The sequence below is a fragment of the Phaethon aethereus genome, assembly GCF_964289735.1.
Source record: "Phaethon aethereus genome assembly, chromosome: 7".
Lineage (NCBI taxonomy): Eukaryota > Metazoa > Chordata > Aves > Phaethontiformes > Phaethontidae > Phaethon > Phaethon aethereus.
In genome coordinates, this window is record NC_138583.1 from 19,656,956 (window position 1) to 19,677,877 (window position 20,922).

The 20,922-nt window shown below is 58.3% G+C and overlaps 1 protein-coding gene across 1 annotated transcript in view; it reads right to left on the reverse strand.

Annotated features, from left to right (window-relative positions):
• The window catches only part of PSD (pleckstrin and Sec7 domain containing), a 35,622-nt gene that overhangs the window by 13,819 nt on the left and 881 nt on the right, over positions 1-20,922 (reverse strand). Inside the window, exons 2-10 of the mRNA XM_082002076.1 lie at positions 20,757-20,890; positions 20,575-20,677; positions 19,581-20,049; positions 13,512-13,955; positions 3,850-4,044; positions 3,262-3,342; positions 2,618-2,730; positions 1,732-1,790; positions 1,129-1,218 (exon numbers count right to left, since the gene is read on the reverse strand). Of these exons, the coding sequence (XP_081858202.1) occupies positions 1,129-1,218; positions 1,732-1,790; positions 2,618-2,730; positions 3,262-3,342; positions 3,850-4,044; positions 13,512-13,955; positions 19,581-20,049; positions 20,575-20,677; positions 20,757-20,890 (1,688 nt within the window). The remainder of the gene's footprint in view (positions 1-1,128; positions 1,219-1,731; positions 1,791-2,617; positions 2,731-3,261; positions 3,343-3,849; positions 4,045-13,511; positions 13,956-19,580; positions 20,050-20,574; positions 20,678-20,756; positions 20,891-20,922) is intronic.

Genomic DNA, 20,922 nt, shown 5'->3' on the forward strand with positions numbered 1-20,922 from the left:
GGGCACGGCGAGCAGCCTGAGGAGCTTGGATGCTCCAGGACGCAGCAACACTGGAGGGCAGGGGTTCAGGCTCCTCATTTTGGATGTTTCTATTCCGTTTTGGGTGCTTAAAGCCTTTTCTGAAGCTGGGTTTAAAATTAGAGGAGAATTTTTCCTGAGTAACTCCTCTTACTGGCGAAGCGTGGGCTGAGAGGGAGGACAGACCTATTGAGAGCTGCTTGTAACCCCTTAATGATGGGGTGAGCGACACAGCCAGGAATAGACCCACAGAGGCTGAAAAAGGAGCTCAGCTTTTCACCCTCCATTGCTTTTTTTCATCAACCATCTCTCCCCATCATGGCTCCAGCACCCTGTGGGAACCCATCTTCCACATCATGAGTATTTTCCAACTGTAGCACTTCACCGACAGCAATGGTTTATGCCCAACAGGTCTCATGGGAGCTAATCCTATTCCCAGGGCCCGAGATGGGGAGATGGCAGCTCAGAAAACCCTCCCAAGAACAGGCGATGCTAGAGAAGCACAGCAGTTTGAGGCCGGAGGTGCTCGCTGGATGCTACCCTCCCTGGCCAAGCCCCATTGGGATCTGGGTCTGGCAGGGAGAAGGCAGGAGTCCCCCCAGTCACCCCAGTGCAGCGAGTTCCCAGCTCGCTGGAACTTGTTTAACAACAAGCCCACCCTCCCCATTGCTATGTCTTGCCCATGTCACCAGAAACATTCCCTCCGCCACCTGAGATGGCTCCAGTCCCAGGGCCTGGCCATGGCTTTGGGCTCCAGTGCTCCAGGGAGCCAGGAAGGGCTGAGAACCACGAGGTCAATACCATGAAGCCTCTGGCTGCAGCTGGGAAAACCAACCCCAGTAAGCTGCCCTCATGTGTCCCCTTGCCTGTGATACAGGCAGAGCAAGAGCAGGAAGTGCATCAGAACCCCAGCCAGAGCTCCAGTGTCCTCCTGGGGGAACAGGGCAGCCCATGTTCCCCTCAGTAAGGCAGGAGGAAAGCTGCAGGCCAAAGGATCACCACCATTCCTGCATGAGGATGGACACATTCATTGCATCCCACGTGATCCCGCCCAAAGCTCTTGCTTTTGCTCCTGTTGCTTGGCTGACCAGGGAGAGCAACCAAATTTACCTTGAGCAGTTCCTTGGGGAAGTCAGTGCCTCCATTGAGCCCCTCCAAGTTGCCAATGAAGTCAGAACAGGACATTCTCTTCCCGATATTCTGGAGGAGCCAGGGGGAGAGAAATGCAGGTGGTTACCTTCAGGCCAGGGGGCTGGTGTTGGCTGGAGCAGGTCCCACAGCCCAGGAACAGACCCCCTGACTCTGCAGTGGGGTGAGGGACCATCCAAGTCTCAGGGAGGCTGCTTGAAGGTGTGGGGAACCCGACAGCTTTTCCTAGACTCTGGGAGTCTTAAATAGCCTCCTTTTTCTAAGCTGAGTGCTACCTGCTCCCATGGCAGCTAGTTGTGGAGTCTCACTCCCACCCTCTCTCCCTGTCCACTTTCCTCTTCTGTCCTCATCCCACCTCCACATCTTCCGGTTCAACATGTCTGCTCCAAAACCCCACTCTCTCCTTCTCCAGCTCCCTCTCTCACTCAGCCTTCCTCCACTCTTCTCCCCAGACACATTAGGGGTGACCAGCCCTCACGGGCCCCGGGTCCCAAACTGGTGGCTCAAGCCAATGGGGATAGAGAGGGCAGGGGACAGACAGGGCTGACAGCAGCGGGAACTTACGTGTCCGTGCAGATCTGTGTTTAGCAGCATCAGGGCGCAGGTGAGGGTGTGGGCTCCGTCTGCAGCACAAGCACAGGACAGGAATTAAAGCCCCTGGCTCAGCCCTGCAGCTGGTGCTCCAGCCCCTCGGCACCTCAGGCAGGGCACGGGGGCTTTGAGCCCCCAGGACAGCCCCAAGCCTGCTCCTCCCACCCCGAGCACACGGCAGTCAGCATGGTGCTGGCAGTATGCGGGCAAGCAGGTAGGAGGCCACTGAATTAGAAGCTCGTCTCAAACCTGAGGGTACAAACTCCCCTCCAAGCCTGCAGCCCCTCCAGCCAGGCAGCGATGCTGCAGCTCATCCCGCAGAGCTCCTAAGCACGGCAAGGTGGGACCAGCACAGCCCTCTGCCAGCCAGGCAGCCCAAACCTCAGCTGCCCCAGAGCCAGCCCAGAGCAGACCCAGCACGTGAACACCCACAGGAGAGGCACAAAGACATGAAACAGTACAAAGGGGGTGTCTGTGCCGCCCCGAGTGCCGGGCACCTGAGTTTTCTCACCTGACCATTCCCTGAGCCGAGGGTCTGAGAGCTGGGCTCTATATGGTGAGGAGGGCCTTCTCTTGCCTCTTGTGCTAATCTGGTCAAGGTCAGAATTAAGGATGGGTTGAGCCCTAATTATGCATGATCCAACTGGAGCAGGCTTTTTATTTAAAAAAAAAAAAAATCTAAACCATCTGTCATTTGAAGGAAATGACATCTCTGTAACTGGGGCTGCCTCCTAAGGTGTCAGTACAGGCTTTCAGCTTGCTCTCTGGTTTCAGTTTGAGCACCTTCACCGAGCTGACGAACACATGGGCTTGCTGGAAACACACACGCACGCACACATGGGCACGCACAATTTCTTACCCTCCGAAGAGACGGCGTTGGGGTTACACTCGTAATAGCGCTGGGAAAAATGTGCCAGCACTCGCTCTCGCTCTTGCGTCTCTCCCATCAAGGCCAGCTCCTTTAGAAAGGACCTGAAGCAGCAGCAGCAGCAGCATTGGTCACACTTGAAGCCCACCAGCAGCCTCTCCAACCCACCTTGCGCAGGAGTGGAACTGTGCTTTCTGGTCTGGAGACCCCGCTGTGTGCCGGATGAAGCCCTGCCACCGCACATCCCTGCCAACCCGCTGCAGGACTCCCCGCCAAGCTCACAGCACCATACCCTGCCGGCACATCGCAGAGACCTACAGCCAGATGCTGGGCAAGGAGGTGGGTGACACCAAGAGGTTCTGGGCTTAAGGCCTTGAAAGCCCGTCCTAGGTCAACCTGACTGTCACCCAGCACTGACTGGTGAGTTAAGACCAGGGATGCTCTTTTGCGGTTGTGTGGCTGAGAGGATGCTTTGGGACTCAACCCTCACAATATAAGAGGTAAGGGGATCTCCAGGTGGGAGCCGTGGGGTCTGCCTGCTCCTATAGATCTCTGTGTGGGTGCGGAGCTGCGGAGGGCACGGTCTGCTAGGATCCCACCACACACGCACACATGTACACGCACTCAGTGCTGACCTGAGAGCCTGGTCCAGGCTCATCCCCGTGAACACAAAGAACTTCAGATATTCCCCTGCCACCATCCTGCTGAACTCGTTGCTGAAATAGAAAAGGGGGAGATGAGAGTGGGATTGACCAGACTGTGGGGACAGCAAAAGGCACACAGGGCTGGGGTGGATTCCAGGAGGCTGGGAGCTCCCCAGGGCTGTGAGAAGCATGCTGGGGACGCCCCACACTCCCATGAAACTCAGAGGTGTCACCCACAGATTCAATGGGATCCAATACTTGGCATGTAAGAGAACCCGGAGAAGTTAGAGCTGGAAGGACCCACGAGAGGTCAGCCAGCCATCCCCCTGCCCCAACACCTTCCTGAATCATCCAAGATGCAGTCATGGTAGGAAGGTACTAAAACCTGGATGTCTCTTAGGTTTTAAGACCTTTAGAGGGAACAGATGTACCAGGTGTACCAGTCACAGGGAGTGGGCTTTGGGGTCCCGCCAGTTATTCCCTGCCAGCCTGGTGCCCCGCAAGGGCAGCACCTGTGGGTGCACTGCGGGTGCAGGGGGGCCCCTCACAGAACAGTTCCTTGCAAATACCCACACGTACTTCTTCCCCAAGTGGCGGGCCACATCTGCTTTTTTAAAGCCATCCAGGTTGTAGAGCCTCTTGGCCAGGCGTTTGGCGGCCTCCAGGTCAGCCTTGTGCCCGTTGGAGAGGGTGTCTGTGCTGCCCAGGGCCAGCTGCTCCACGCTGTCCATCTCTGAGTCCGAGTCTGAAACCAGCTGGCTCAGGGGGTGGTCGCTGCAATGGGAAGGGACACTCCACATTAGCCTGCCCACAGGTCCTCTCCCCGTTCAGCTTCGTGGGAAATGCAGGTTCTTCACCCCACTTTGGAGGCCAGCAGCTCAGCGCTGGGACCCAGGATGAACAACACTGGTTAGAGACACTCCGAGGTCGGTTCTGGGAGATAAGGGAAGGTTTGGGGATGCGGCTGGAGTAGAAGTGGGGTGACAGGACAGCTCCAGTGACTGATGACAGGACCAAGGCACCCGAACCCAGGTCCAAACTGGGTGTAGAGAGACAGAACAACTGCTCCAAAGTCCCCCACCCTGAGCCTGTGAAACTGCATGTGTGGGCTCAGGCTCTGCCAAGCTCAGCCATAGCAGAGACTTGGAGCAGAAACACGTGCACATCGCATGCTGTCCTACAGATCCGCACTCATTTTTTAACCTGGACAAACTCCTTGTGCTGCTCTCGAGCGCAGTTTCTACCCAAGACAAGACGACTATAACTCCTTCGCTCGTCTCTTCCCACCCACCGACTTCAAAGCACTTCACAGAGGGGAAAAATGAGGCAGAAAGGGTGAAGACGAAGGAAACCCCCCCGGCCTCCCAGCTCACAGCGGGGTGTACTGCCTGCTTCAGGCTGCCCATCAGCTCTCAGCCCACCATGCCTTAAATGGCCACGTTAGAAGACACTCTTGGCTTAGCCCCCGAAGCAGTCTGACTCAGCGGTGCAGAAGTTATCCCAACCAAAAAGCTGGTTGAATCTAATCAACAACGAACGTTAAGCAACTCTGACCTCGCCCAAATTTTCTGGCAGGCCTTGCAATGTTCCAGTCTGATTTATTTTTAAAAGTCTCTAATTGACTTTTAAGAGGCCTGCTCTCCTGAGCCAATTACCCAGGCCAATCTCCTTGAGGCCCCGCTTCTTCCACGAAGGACGGAGCCTCCTCGCTGCTCAGCGCTGCCTGTCCCGGAGGAGCCCCGTGCAGCACTGACACAGCTGCCCCGTGCCTCGGGGGGCTCTTGGATGCCTTCTTCCCACCCTCCTGGCATCCCCAGCCGGCATGCAGTGGGGGAAGCTGTTCTGTGCTCAAACCTGTGGGATAGACGCTTCCCTGGTGAAAGCGGTTCTGACACCCCACGAAGTCCCTGAGGAGGTGGAATTGGCTCAGACCACTGCTGAGCTTGGCAGCGCTGGGTGGTGACTGCAGTAAGACCTGGCCCCAGCCATCTCCAGGGAGCCTGTCCATCACCCCGTGCCACCCTAGCGGGAGAGGCTGTGAGAGTGGCCACAAGGCCACGAGGAGCTCACTAGCCCTGGACCTGCCTGCTCTGGGGAGCTGTGCCAGGCAGGAAGCTTCCAGCATCATTGGCCGCACCACCAGCACACCCCACCCTGCAGACATCCCTCCCACCTGCCTAAAACCTCTCTTCCTCCCGAAATAGGGTGGACACATCCAAAGGTGCCGCTGGCATGAGCCCTGGTGCCTGCTGCCCTCCAGCTGTACCCAGCAGCGCTGGCTGGCAGTGTCAAAGCCACCCTGGGAGGCAGCTGACAGCAGAACAGGCTGGGTGCTGCTGGGCCAGTGCTGGGCACTCGCCTTGGCCACGCTTCGGCTTGCAGCCACTGTGCCCTCAGCCAAGGACAGGGCTCACAGGCTCTTTGCTCCCCACCAGCAGAGGTGAATCCATCCCAGCAATTGGCACCTGCCAGCCATGGGTTGTGGTGGCTGTATTTGCCTCTGAAGCCCAAGCCTGCTATCACAAGGGTGCAGGCACTGTCCCCTCCCCAGCCCAGCAGCTCCAAGGCTGCTTCTCTAGCCACAGGCTGAGCTACAAAATCCAAGGCCACCCCTGCACCACTCCGCATGGTCCAACAGCAAGCAGCTGCTCAATAGCTCTCTGAAGACCTTTTCATTCTTCTCAACCATCATCACTGAAAACTCCTGATATCCTTCTGGACCTTGCCTGTCCTCCCTGAGAGGCTGTCCTCCCTCACATAGCTGGTTTCTGGTGCCTCTGCGGGCAAACCTAGAGCTCTGAGTGTCCCTCCATGACCTCTCTTCCCAAGCTGTGCTCCTCAGCTTTCCCATCTAATGCTGAGCATCCAGGCACGGGGCCATCCTCAAAACCTCTCTGTCCTTCAACATCTGTATGTCCCTGCAGGTTTCCAACGCCTGGCTGCAATTCTTGCCTTGTTTCTTTCAATAGGCATGCAGGGATCACAGCCTAGGTCTTAAAGCAGCTCTGCCAGCGGGATCTGCTGTCCCTTCCCTCACCAAGTCCCCATACTGACTGTGGGCTTTACATCGGTAAAGTATAACCTGGCCCTACCCTGCGCAAGTGACCCCAGCCATGCCATGAAACAGGTTTTCTTCCAACACTCAAGATGCTCTCACGCTGTTAAATAAGGACCATTAGCCTCAATAGGCTGGGAGCGTCCCATTCGTGGCACCCATCTGTCACCACTCAAAGTCCCAGCTTCTCCTGGCTTGGAGAACACGCAACTTAGAGAAAAACAAGAGCCCAGTCCTCAAGCAAATGGAGAACAGAGCAGAGATGTGCCCATGTCTGAGGCAACTGAGGTGATGCTAATTTTCTTGCCAATGAGCTAATGTCTCTGGGTGGGTTTTTTTTAGTGTACTTTCTAAAGTGACATTTCGGTTTGGCTTGAAGAAACACTGAGATAATATTTTTTACATTAGACACATCTTCAACCCAAGAACTGGCCGGCACTTAAGGAATAAAGATCAAATTTGGTATTGTGCAAGCATCCTCTGCGTGCCTGAAATGAGTCACCCCCGAGCAGACCCCGCGCTAGCTCATCCCTCTCGTGCTGCCCGCCTAGGACAGCCACTGCCACCCCCCATGTTGCGGGAGCCCCCATCACCTGAGAGGTGTTCGCTGGAGACCCCAGGTCCCCAGCGCCTGTGTCAGCAGCAGCAAGGTGCTTCTGGGGGGTCTCTGCAAGGAAGGCACACCATCCAGCGCAGCGCCCACCCTGGGACAGGCACTCTTCCCCAGCCACCTCCCACCCCAGCTCAGTGCAAGGATGGGGTTGTGTTCCCAGCCCCAGGGAGCAGCTGCGGGACCATGGTCCTGCTCAGGGCCGCCGCACCACACACCCTCCTTCTCCAGGGCCCAAATGTTCCTCCTCTGGACCAAACGCTCCTTTCCCGGAGCCGGATCCTGGTTGTCTCACCCCAATATTCCTCCTCTAGCTGACTCCCAGAGCCCAGCAGGAGAGATTGCAGCACCTTCCCCCGCTGCAATGCAGTGTGTCACTGCAGGAGCCCCGAAGTACTCTCCACCTTGTCACGGCAAACCAGGCTCACCCAGCACCATGGTCTCGCCACAGCTGTCAGCAACCAGGAGCAAATTTTCTCTCCTGGATGTGGGGCAGCAATAAGGCACCAGCTCAGCAAAGCCTGGCCCAGAGGGCTAACCTCCAGCTCCTGGCTGCCAGCAGGGATGTATCTGCATGGTGAGACCCTTCCCACACCATCACCCTGCTCCCCAGAAGCAGGTAAGGAGAAGCATCCCTGCGGACAGGCTGGGCCGGGTGCCCATGGGTTTCAGCTGGGGGTGCTCTGCTGAGTGGCTGGGTTGTCCAGGTCCTGTCTGACACTTTTCCAGGCGAGGCACCTGCTCTAGGAAACTCAAAACCACCAATCGCAATCCAAGTGCCACTTGCTTCCCACAGGAGGCTGGTTTGCCTTCTGCACCAGGGGACAGGGCAGAGAGCCTGGTCTGAGCCCACGAGGGACATGCGCATGGGGCACTCTGCCCTCGATTCCCAACACCACATACACATGGCTAGATGACTGATGCCTCTGCCAAGGAAGCCCAGCCTGCCTAATACTGCTGCTAAGAATGTACCAGACCAGATCTTTGGCTGAGCTAAATAAACGCAGCTCCCTCCGTCGGTCTCAGTGGAGTGACTTTGATTTATGACAGCCAAGATCTGGGCTGGTTTATTCCTCGCAGAATTGAAGTTAGCACTGGGAGGACACTTGAAGGTCAGCCAGGCCGGCCTCCAACCACAGGCAGGGCTGGTCCTGCTGTCTGGCAGCTCTGGAGTCCAACCTGGTCCTCAGATCACCCAGCCACAGCAGCACCCACCAGCATTACTGCTGCCAGATCCAGGTAGGACCAAACTTCGGGCAGCTGCACCCCTCCTCAGTCCTGTTTCTCTGGAGATTTCCAGAGCCTCCCCTGCAGTACCAGCCCTCTCTGGAGATGCCTGCCTGTCCTCCATCACCCCATCCCACCAGCCCCTCTTGTGAGGGGCACAAATGCTCCTGCAGAGGACAGGGCTGACTCTGCAATCCCACCAATTTCTGGAGCCAGATGAGAGCCTTAAAAACCTGTTACTCACCTGCTGGGTGGAGGGTTGTCTTTTCTTTCAGGGACACAGATGCCATGGGGTCAGCACAGGGAAACCTGGATCTCTCAGACCCTTGAGCAAAGCCTATGGATTTCCCAGGGGCTAGAATTAACACCCGACACGAGAGGCTGCATCCCACGGGGATGTGCTGCTGCCTGGGCCTCTGCAGGCAGCCCTGCCAGCCCCGAGACCCTGCCTGCTGCCCCCATCCTCCATGCTGTGGAGGACCCGCCCCAGCCCCCAGCATTGCCACCCCATCCTGTGCCCCAGCTCCTGCTGCCCTTCAAGGCTTGACATGGAAATGTTTGGGGAAAAATGCCCCCCAGGCTTGCGCCTCATTTCTTGCTGTGCCAATTCTTGTGGGGAGACATCTTCATCCTGTGCCGCAGCCTTGTCCCCTCCTGGGCTCCCATCCCACACCAGCCCCCCTTCCCCTACTTCCATCCTTTCCTCGTTGCCCTCCTTACCTGGCTCAGCCCTCTCCCCCCACCCTCCCGCATCACACCGCGAAATCACCCCACGGGGCCCCAAACTGGGCACAGCCCTCAGGGCATCATCTCACCAGTTTGCCCAGTGCCAACCGGTAGCTCAGGGCAGCTGACAGACCTGAGCTGGCCTCGGAAAGCGGGGCGGGGGGGGAGCGGGGCGGGGGCACCGGCTCACCGACTGCTGCAGTAACAAAAGGGACCTTATAAAGAAACACGGCGGAGCTCACTGGCGGGGCCCCGGCGCCCCAGCACACGCCGGCAGCCGCCGTCTGGCGGCGAAGCCGCTTTCGCTCCCGGCGCATCCCGCGCCCGGGGCGGCTGCCAGCTCTGCGGGCTGCCCGCTCCTCCCGCGCAGCCGCAGCCCCAGGGCTGAGCTCTCCCGCTAGCGAGGCTCCGGGCGTGCTGCCCCTCGCTGTGGCATCTGGCCCTTTTCACCAGGCAGTTTGCAGCACACACACCCCCTCCCCGCTCCCCCTTTGCTGCTACTTCTCTTGCCTGCCCTTCTCTCTGTCCCACCCCAGGCGACGCCCTCGATTCTGGCCCCGGCAGGGCCTGCCTCCCTCGCCGCTCGCGGGGGTGGCACCGGGGTCAAGTCAAGTCCCCTCCGGGACCGGAGGGGCTGTGCTTGGGGCCAAGGCTGGCTCCGGAGGAGTGGGATGGGCAAGGGAAGCTGGGCAGCTGGATGTTAAGGGGACTTGCACCCCCAGAGAGATGCAATTTGCCTCCTTACATCCCTCCGGGGCTGGTGCCCTGCAACCCGCAGTGCTGCCTGTGTATGGGACTGCGGCAGGTGAAGCGGCATCTGGGCTCCCGCTCACACGCGCCAGAGTGGCAAAACCCAGAGATTTGCATCCACCGCTGCAGAAGTCTGGCTGCCACCGCAGGAGTGACCTCCCTGCGGTCCCCAGGGCTGCCCCAGCTCTTGTCCCACCACCTCAGCAGCACCGCATGTGCCCTCAGCCAGCCCCAGAGGTTCCCCCCAATCCCGGAGGGACCCCCCCAGAGGAGGGCTCTGCCCCTCACGCACTCTGTGGGCCACCATCACAGCCCCGGGGACAGACAGTTTTACTTGCAGCCCTCTGCCCAGTGACAGCAGGGACCTGCACACCTTCACCTCCCGCCCAAATGGGGCGATAACCTACTCACACACTGGGAGTGCCACCGTGGGGTGTCCTGCTGGGGTCGCTTGCTGTTCAGCCACTGCTCCCTCCCTTTTAACCAAGGCTGCTGGAGGAGGTGGAGGCATCCCAGTGCCCGGGGAGGCGTTGCTGGGTCTGCACTGAGGCACTCTCCCCAGGCGCAAGGTCAAAATAAAACTGTGGTCTCAGACTATCTTGTGCCGAGGGACACCAGGGCCTTGGCATGAGCCACAAGGCTGCGTGAACCAAGGCCGCTGGCCATGGGGGCACCGTGTCTCCCCGGCTGTGCAGGGGCATCACCGGCTTGGCTGCTTCTGCCACCGAGAGAGACAGAAAGTCATGGGCTGCAGGGGCATCCAGACCCTAACCATAGCAACAAATAACATCAAAGGTTTCAGGGGCACAAGAGGGATGGCTGCAGGGCAGCACACACAGGTCTAGACCCACTGGTGTTCATCACCAGGCACCCGTCACACCAAAGCCCTGCAGCCCAAGGTCACCTCTGCCTACCCTGAGGCTGACAGCCAGCGTAAAGCACAGCCTCCACCCCAGAGCCCCCCTGCCTGAGGTCCCCAGTCCACCTGAGCTGGTGGCAGTGGGTCTGTACTGCTTGTGACCGTGGGCAGTGGCGAATGCCCCGCTCTGACCCCGCTGGCGCCAGTGATGTTGCATTACAATGGCTGCAGAGGTTCCTGAGCTTTCCCCAGCAGTTTCCATTAAAGACCCCTTAATGGGAGCATCACACGGATACTCCCTGCTTGAGCAGATCAGCCCTGCCACGCACCAGGAGCCGCTGGCTCCAGCTCATGGAACCCTTTGAGCAACCAGCCCACACACTTCTTCAAACTACTTGGGAAGCTTCAGCTTCATGGTCGGCTCCACTCATAGTCTAGAAAGTTGGTAGCACCAGTGATGGGGAAAGAGGAAACTTCTTGTACCTCTCCCTTGCCAGAAGGCCCTGCCTCCCGAGGACTGACCCTGCAGATGATGGGCTTTCTCAGCCCCTGGTACCCCATGCCTTCCCTGCTTCCCAGCCTAGTTCCTGCTCCCAGTCCCAATCTCCACTCCTCCCCACTGCACGAGACAGCAGGTCCCAACCACACCTGCCTCCCCCGCTGCCATCGCCCACAGGGGCTGCGAGGGGACGCTTGCTCCATGCCGGGGAGCAGAGAGCTGGGCTGCTGCCTGCCGGGGCCTGCGGCTGGGCCTTGCTCCCCCCACGCCTCATTTCTCACTGTCTTTCCTGCAGCCTCTGCTTCAGGTCACTGCTGGAGCCAGGGCACCTGCTGCGGGGCAGCATGGTGGGTCTGAACATCACCCACAGCCCTGGAGGTGGGCAAGAAACGGGGCCTGAAGAAACGGGGACTAAGAGCTGTGCAGTGACCTACCGATAACCAAGGGAACCGTTTCTAAATGGGGAAAGACAGTTGCTTGGGACCCTGTGTGCGTGTTTAACAGAATGCAAGGTTGGCTTGGAAAGCCCAAGCCTCCGTGGTCCTCAGGCCGGGGAGTCCAGCCAGGGCTGCAGCTGGGTTTCCCAAGCTCCTCTCCCAGCAAAAGCAGAGGGGCTGCCTGCTGCTGGCCAGGGCAGCAAGAGAAAAGAAGAGGCTTAGCAAAGTTGGGCTCAGCAAAGACCCAGGGCAGAACAGTTTCCTGATGCTTCAGTTAAACCTTCCCTCAGCTAGGGACGATGGCAGCAAGCACAGAATGTACCTGGGCAATGGTGGGGACACACACGACAGCCCTCCATGGCCTGTGCTGCAGCCCAGCGCTGCTCTGAAACCTGAGCTAGGAGGGGAGCACAGAGCTGCAGCGTCCTTGGCACTGCCGGCACGCTCCGTGCTCCACCGACTACAAAACAGCAAGGAAAAACCTCTGTTAAGCCACCTCATTGCTGTTCCTGCTGCCAGTTGTGTCTCTGCACCCTCACGCCTCCCCGTGCCCCTGCAGCGGCGTTGCTGTGGTACAATGGCACCCTGTGGACGGTAAGTCCTCTCGGTTTCTCCAGGGTGCTCTGTTTTGGTCCCTTGCCTTGGCAGAGGAATAGGAAGCCAATTCTTCCTGCAGAGAGCACTAATCGTGGCTGGATGCTGCCACGCTTTGCTGCCTCGTGCCTCTTGGACATCACCGGTTTTATTGCACACAGCTTGCCTGGCCCCTGTGCCACCACGTCCCTGGCTTCGGTGCCCCAAAGAAAGGGAAGGCCTAATCCAGCGCCTCTCTGCCTGAAAATGCCCTTGGAGTGATCAAGGGACCACAGAGCAGATGCGATACCCATTCTCCTCTCTTGACTGCAAACACCAGAGAGGACACAGAGCTCAGATCCCCACCTGGCCACCCCAAGCTGAGCCTACGAGGATGGCACAGGTTGCAACCAGAAGTGATATAGGTTTGGTCTGGAAGAGACCAAAGCCAAAATGTTTGGTGTGGAAAAGACCAAAGCCTAGAAAGTGGGTGAGGGATTCAGGAGGCTCTGGCATTGCACAGAAGGTCACTGGGCACAGAGACCTTTCAGGGAGGCAATGCAAACAGGAAGGTCAGCACTAGCATGACTGAGACACCAAGTTCTCCAAGAGCCACCAGCTCTGCAGCTGAACCACTGGTCCAGACCTGACATCCAGACCAGACCTAATCACACTCCAGATGAGCATACCCTGGAAAAGGGAAAAGACGTGGCCTGCCAACCTGCCACATCACAAGTGCCTCAGCCCAGGACCTTGCTGGAAGGCGAAGGAGTGCAGGAAGGTAGTGTCTCAGCATGGACATGGTCTCACACAGGGACAGGTTGGAAGTGGTGGGGCTGAGCTCCCACAGCCTGTTCCACCAGAAATCTCCCCAGCCATGGAGCAGACATCCTGAACCCGGTGCAGGCAGGCCTGGAGCAATGTACAGGGGGCCTCTGCTGGGCTGTGCTCATCTCTGCTCTCCATCTCCCAACATACACGAGGCTGAGGAAGTTCAGGAAGCCAGGACAATAGGTACAAGGTCATGGGACTCTTGCCCTCAAGAAACAGGAGGCTGAGACTTGGATGGATGGTGAGGGACACAGCAGTGTCACGGTCTTGACCTCCAGGAGGGAAAAGCTGTTGAATTTCTACTGGTATTCAAGTTCTCACTGGCCTCTCCCCACAGCCACCACAGATGCTGGACTGTCCTGCAATGGGAACCACTATGGGATTGAAGTCCTGGGACTCCCTGGTTGCTAGGCTGGAGGAAACCTTACAGCCCTCCAGCACCAAGAAAGTTGGCAAAGATGGAAAAGGAGATGTGCTCCCACCAACACGCCTACCACAACACCATGGTGATCATTGGCCTGATCAGCTGCTTCACAGAAAATCTAGCACACTCAGTCCTGACCCTTCCTCAGGAACACAGGGCAGGCTCTGGCTGTAAAACGTGCTGCACAGGGTTACACTCCATACTGCGCTTTGGTGGCCCAGCTGGATGGCAAGCAACTTTGGTCACTCACCTCATGTTGGAGGCCAAGGGAGTACCAAAGCTGTCCTCTGAGCAGCAAGGGCTGTGCTGAGCACCCTTCCTTCGTCTCCCCCGCTTCTCCTCCCTCTCCATCCAGGGCGCATCTGTGGCTGAACTGGTCCCAGAGTCCAGCTCCAAGTGAGCCAGAGGAGCAAAGTTCTCCTCGATCAGCTTGGCGCTGTCTCGGATCTGTCCCTGCATTTCTGGGGTGAGGGTTGGGAGGTCAAAAGTGAAAAAGGTCCCGTGGGTGCGGGCTGGAGAGGAGAGGATGTCAATGGAGTCCAGGCTGGTGTAAGATGTGCCTTTGGCTCGATGGGACTCCATGATGCTCTCAAAATGCTTGCTGAAAGAGTCCATGCCATCCTTGGAGAGGCTGTGCCCTAGGAGGAAGGGCACTGGAGACTTGAGCATACCCTGTGTGTCTCGGTCCATGATCCTAGAGAGAAAGAAAGTGAGAAGAACTGGTCACTGAGGAGCAAGGGATCAAAGCCGTGAAACAAAAGCCCATGCGCTGCTCCAGAAGGAAACTGGGGCAGGCAGAAATCTCCTCTGAACATGTGGAGACCTCCAAGGAAATGCCTCGCCTGCCCAAGACATCATGGGAAGAGGGACTGGGGTGGGCCTCCCTCCAGACATATGCTTCTCCTTTAATGCGCCACAGATTTTTGTTCTTTTAGTGGCTCATCCTCATAAGAAGCTTATGAGATGGCTACTACTCCCAGTCACTTGACTTGAGCTTAGATCCAATAAAGGGCTCAAGCACCAGAAGAATGTGGTCCAGCTCCATTTACAACCAAGTCTGGAAATGCCTGAATTTTCCACAAGCCTTCAGAGCTCCCAGCACCCAGAAGGCTCCTGAAGCTGCTCAGGACAGCGTGACACCTTCTTCCATGAACGCAGCACTGTGGTCGTTGAGCACTGTGCTCAGAGCATGACCAACGCCTACCTACAAGGTTTGCTGGCTGGTCCCAGGACACATCTGGAGCCCAGCACAAGGCGATGCTGAGCCCCAGGTTCCCCCAGGTAGTACAGAGGAAGCCTCACACCCAGCTCTGGGTTCAGGGACCTGAGCTGGCCCATGTCCTAGAGGCCATGCTTGGTCCTGGCTCATCATCTTGTCAGGGATCAGCCCTGCAAGAAGGCCCAGCCTGTCTCCAACGCAGGTCTGGGTCCAGCCCAACACGGGAGTTTCTAAATCCTGAAGCCCTGAGTGTTTTGACCTGTAAATGAGGTGAAGGGCAGCCTGCCCATCCATCTGAGCACGTGACAGCAGGGCCATTTCCAGCCCAGGGAACATCAGTGCTTCAGCTGTACAAGCATAAACACAGCCCTAAAAGCCTACTTTACTCATAAGCCGCTATCATTTTATTAAAGCGGCAGAAAATCATTTGTTATGCCACTCTCTCCTCTGATTAAAGGAGAGGAATTGCTCCAGCTTGTCATAACGTTTGTTATGAACAAACAGCTTTGTACAGAGGGCTCAGAAGATGCATTATTATTACAAGCACCAAATGATTTTCATTCACTAGCCTTCACATACAGCTCAAAAATCTCACCCTGATTACTCCAGCAGGCCAAGAGCTGGCAGCTTGACTCCCCCAGGGTGCCGGCTGGCTGCAAGGGGAGCGCAGCTAAGGCAGGCGTGGGTGAGCAAGGCAGGGTGGAGGCTGCTCTCACCCATCCACCAGTGTTTCCCTGGCTGTGCAGCACCACGCGATGCTCTTACCATTCCCGCAGGAGCCCCAGGAGCAGCCACCTCCGAGGTGGGGTGGCTTTCCGGCGAGGACAAGGCAGAAGAGACCTCTTTAACATCTGCAGATGAGCTTTACAAGTGCGAATGTGCATTCACTGTACTTACCACCCAGCTGCATGCTACCAAACTGAGCTAAGGCTGCTGGCTCCGTTTTGCGCCTCGAATCCATAAGAAGGGAGACGGGTTGTGCCGGGGGGGACAACGCCAGCGGATGGAAGGGACCTTGTTCCCAGGAGAGGGAGCTGGGCTCATTGTCATCAAGTGCATTGCCACCAAGCCACAGAAAAAACACAGCTGGTTTTGTCCACGCCGTCCGAGCTCTGGAAGCAATCTCTCCACTCCAAAATACCAAGCGCAAAGCCATTCAGCTCCAGAAGGATCCAGTCACAGCAGCACGGGCGCAACGCTGCTCACACACACCGCTCTTGCTCGGACCTAGATGCTTCATCAGCCCCCACCACGCTGCCCAGACCTCCCTGGCTGCCACCCTCCTGAACCCCACTCCAGCCCCCTCGGGAAGGGTCACTGGGAAGGGTCACCGCACCGCCACCGAGCCAGACAAGCGCAGCTGGGAGGAGCAGAGGAGGGGAGGAGACGCAGAGGCTGCAATCGAGCATCTGCGCAAGGGCGACGGGCAGCAGAGAAGCGAATAGTTTTCCAGCCTTGAGCTGGGGCGGGAGAGGTGGCCTTCCCGGGGAGAAGGGCAGGCGGCTATGGAAGGGAAGCCGATCCCAGGAGCCGACAGCCACGCTGCGTTGCACATCAGTGCCAAAGCCAGCAGTGCCTCGGGCAAAGGTCTGCCCGCGGGGACTGCGGGCATCTGAGCAACTGGGCTTCAGCAGCTCCGTCTGATGGCTGACGGAAGGGAAGGGGCTCGCCCCGTCCTCCCCCCCTGGTGCTGCAGAGCTGCACCGTCTCCAGCAGTGGGAAGAAGAGGGGAAAATCTCTCTCCACAGACCCTCAGCGATTTTCTCTCTCTGCCGAATGCTCCTGTGTCCCTCCAGGCCCCTGACTGCACCCTGCCATGCCCTGCTCCTCCTGCCTGCACAGGCACGGCAGGCGCCGTGTGGGGATCCCAGCTCAGCTCGAAGAAGGTGAGGCTGTACAGCACCAGCAGCCCCTTGCTTCATCCTCTCTGAACAAAGCGTTTGTACAGACCAGCTCCAGCAGCTCCTTGCACCCCCCAGGCTCCTCCACACAGCTCCCCACTCTCAGGACTCGGTGTCCACCTCCAGCCCGTGCTCCGCCGCAGGCGCTGACCACGGGCGCTGCAATCCCGCGCCGGCTGCCCACACTCCCCTGCCATGTCCATGCCCTCATGCTGGGGTCGCGCTGCCCCAGTCCTCCCCCATGACATGCAGGTGCCCGGTCCCGCTCACCAGCGGGCGCCTGCCAGCGTCCCCCCGAGCGTCCCCTCTCCAGCCCTGCCAGCGGGAGCCTGCGGGACACGGGAGCATCACCCCGAGCTGCGGCTCTGTGGCCACATTGGGCTCCAGGACCGCGGCTCGGCCTCAGCACGACACATCAGAGGCTTGCGGCGACTCAGGCAGGCTAAGCCTATGCTTATACAGCTGATGAAATCCGGGCTGTAACCATTTTTTAATGCCCAACAAGGCTTGCCCTGCAGCTGTTTTTCCCTCCACCAAGCAGCACAAAAGCTCTGGAAAGGCTCCCCAGGTAGCAGGTCCAAGGGCATTCCTGGGCAAAGCTGCTCTGCTTGCATGGAGTAAAGGCATCTCTGCCTCCCACCAGCCCCCCGCGCTCTCGGGGGCGTGGGGCACCCCCCGCAAAGCCTCTTCTCTCTCATCAGCCCAAGGCACCGGTGCTGCGGGCTGAGGAAGGGGATTGAGCCCGCTCTCGCTGGCAGGTCTCGGCTCTCCGGGACTAATGGGAATAAAGACAGTAAAGGCTTAGACTAGTCGTTAGAGTCAGTAGATCTGACTAAATATATTCAAGGAGCAGATTTGCTGGAGGAAGACATCACTTCTTCCGTGGCTTTCCATGTCTCATTTGATTTGGTGTTGGGTGTTTTTAGCACGTCTGGCCAGCTGTTAGCACGCTCTCTTATTTTGGGAGTGTCAATCACCAAAGATGACTCTCTTTGGCCAGAATATGAAGGAAAACGAGATAGTACGAAGCCATCCCCCTCACAGAGAGTGCTAAACCTTTAAGGCTAGATTTTCAAAGGGATTTACATGTCTAAGTGCTGCAAATCAGCACCCAAAGGTGCCTACAAAGTAATTTTGTAGGGCTGGTCCTTCACAGCTATGGGGCCAGGCCCGGGGTACAGCAGCTCAGTGCTGGCTTCAAGGATCCCGAGGGCTTCTTAATCTCCCCGGCATCACCCCTCCTGTGAGCAGGCAAAGCAGAAAGCTTGAAGCAGAAACCATCAATACTGGTAACCAGTAAACAGGGAGGAGGACTGCAGCTGCAGAGCTCAGAAACAGTGCGTAAGCAAAAACCCAGGGCTGCGATGCAGGGACTAAACAAGCTCACGGTTTGAGGCTCATGATTTTCAAGACACTGCCCACCAGGTCTGCACCTACCTGGAAATATTCAAGGGGCTGGAATTCAAAAGAGCCACTGGTCTACAAAGCAGCCATGCAAAATGAATGTGATGCCCCTATTTACACGTCGGTAATTATACCGGGAGCACCGTCTCTAGGGGCAGCAATGCATTTAAGGATATATCCAAGCTTTCCAGCGCTGTCTGGAGAGCTACAGTAAGGTATCTCAGGAGGCAAAAAGCAGGTCTAGGCTTACAGCTCATAGGATTTGTAGTGGCCTATGGAATTTGGAAAATTTGGAAATATTTGGAAATATTTGGAAATAAAGACACATATTTGGAAATAAAATATCACTATGCAAGATAATTGTTACAGTAGCTTGAAGAACTTGCTTGCAGTGATAACAACTTTGTACTTTACTCAAAGCTTCCATCACTATTCATTTGGGAAAAAAAATATTAAAAATGGCTTATTTTCAGGTTTTCTCTAGAACCCAGACTTTCTGAGGACAGGGCCGGTGGCAGGGAGGGACCTATCCACACCCTCCACTAGAGATGCAAGGGCTGGACAAACTGGCAGGAGCCCAACTCCCCTCGGGACGCACATCTTCCGTCCCCATCAGCCCAGCATCTTTGTGCTTCTCCTTCCCAGCGCAGGGGCACCACTGGGAGTTACATTTTAATTATTTTTTTCCACCGCTGACATCAAAGCTTCTCTGTTCCTTTATTTCCACCTAAATGCTCCTCGTCTGCCTGTTGCACAGCTGGGTGGGCGCACGCAGCCACGCGATCCCAGGCATCGCCCCGGCTTTGCATTGCCCAGGCAAGACCTCTCCTCGCTCCTGCGGAGCACTTGCCGATGATGCTGAGCCCCCGCATCTCACCCATGCGCACCATGTCAGGAGACGTCCTTGGCTGCCGCTGCCTGCACAGGCATCTCCCGCTCCCTGCCAGGGCCTTTCCCCTCCGGGCGGCTGTCCCACACAGCCCCTCCTGATGCCTCCTGGACAGGCGGATGACGCCTGTCGCTCCAGAGGACACTCCACGGGCAGAGTCTTGTGCCACCAGGCCAAAGCTCCATCTCTCACAGGTACTAGTTGCCAGAGCCCGGCACAGGGCAGACGGCAGCTCGGATGGGCTTGGCTGCCTACAGGCGGGCAACTGAACGATAACCTTGGTGTCACCCACCCCATCAGCCTCCCAGCACAGGGTGTTTTGCCACACAAGTGAAAAATGACACAAAAGACAACAAAAGGCTTTTTCCAGCCCGACGCATCCCCCACTCTTTTTCCCCAAACACGGCAAATACCTACTGAGGCCAAGCCAAAGGGACCGCTCCCCGCTGCCGAAGCACAGCCGTCTGCGGAGGGCAGGGCAGCCCGCCGGCGCACAGCCGCTCCGGGACACGGCCTGGGCCCGAGTGCCCTGACACCGCCACCCCAACGCCCGGCAGAACCGGGGCAGGATGTAATTAACCTGGCGGGACGCGTGCCGGGAAGCCTCAGCTCAGACGGGCGACCTGAGCCGCAGGGCTCACCCCAGGGTGGCGAGGCCCGTGGCGCAGCGCCCAGGGCTGGGTCACCTGCGCTGCCCTACTCTTTCCACAGGGCAGTGAGGGCCCCCTCCCAGTCTCAGTCCCAGATCCAGTCCCAATCCCAGCAGGGCAATGTCTGACCCCCGCCCCCAGCTCACATCGGAGCTACTGGGATTTTTGGCTCAGACACTCATCCAGCAGAGCCCGTTTTGCCATGCAGGGGACAATAAGGGTGAGGAGCTTTTTGCCCTCATGCACGGAGCCTCACCTTTCCCTGTTCTCCTTCCTCGTTGCTTCAAACACTTCATCGTCCTCATCCGCATCCCCATCCCGCAGCCCGTCCTTCGGGAAGCCGGTGCCCAGGGTGGTGGGCTCCTCTGGTGTGCTGTTCCTCCTGCCTGGCGTGCCCCCAAAGCTTGGGTTGCTCTCGCTGTCCTTCTGGCTCTCAATCGCCGAATCCACCTCCTCCTTCTCGGCCAGGATATCGTCGATGTTGGTTTCGCGATAGCACCTCAGCGGCACGGTGTCCAGGTCTGTCTCCGAGTACTTCACCGTCCTCCTTATAATCCCAGTCTTGCAGGAGCTGGGCTTCTGGCTGCCCGGAGGAGACGTCTCTATCTCCACCTCCACATGGCTCAGGCTGTGCTCAGGCACTGACCCCGGCGGCTCGGTGGGCAGCGGGCAGATGGGCTTCTGAGGAGGCTCGGCCAGGGGCGCGGAGTCGGGGGCAGAGGAGCCTGCAAGGAAGCCCCGAGCGCTCAGAGCTGTGGAGGGCTGTGCCGGGGAGCACCGAGGAGCTGCTCCTGCGGCATCACACACACCCCCTGAGAGCGGGGTCGTCGTGTGATGGGCACCGGCGAATGGAGAGGGGGAGCCGGAGGGAATAAGTGTGGGGAGAGGCAGAGCGGGGAAGGGGCGGGTGCTGTCGGTGCTAGTGCACCCGCTGCCAGCCCTGAGCCCCCGCTGGAACCCCAAAGCCCTTCTGCAGAAGCAGCCGGGGGCTGCCAGGGGCCAGGGATCTGCCTCACCCCCTTTGCATGATACTTCACACAGCTGCAGGGGACTCTGTGGGGAGGTTGGTGAGTGCGGGATCTGGCTGCAGGAGGACACGGACTGGCAGATCTTGGGGGGATCTCGGCTGTCCAGTGGGCACCGACAAGTCCCAAGAGATGGGGCAGCCCCACAGGGAGTCCTGGCAGAGACTCAGACTTGCAAAGGAGAGGTCAGCGTGGCCAAGGGCATCCCCCCCACCAACTTCTTACCTGTATTCGGGCCGTCTGAGGGGCCATAGAAGAATTCCCACTTGGCCCTGGCGATGCGCTGGGCGTGGGCCGAGCTCTGCCGGGGGTACGGCCAGGCGCTGCCCTGCAGAGGGGAGAGCGGTGAGTGGGCGATGGACCCCGGGGCAGAGCCCGCGCCCAGTGCAGGGCACCCTGGCACCTACCTGAGGTCGAGGCTCCGGCTTCGGGGGGCTCCTGGTGAAGGCGGGGAAATCCTCCAGCAGCCCGTTGGTGAGGGAGTGGCAGAGGCAGTTGGCATCGAGGGCGCAGGGCTCCTTCCCGCCGGGACGTGTTCCCCCTGGGGTCCAGCCCCTGGCCAGCAGGCCGACA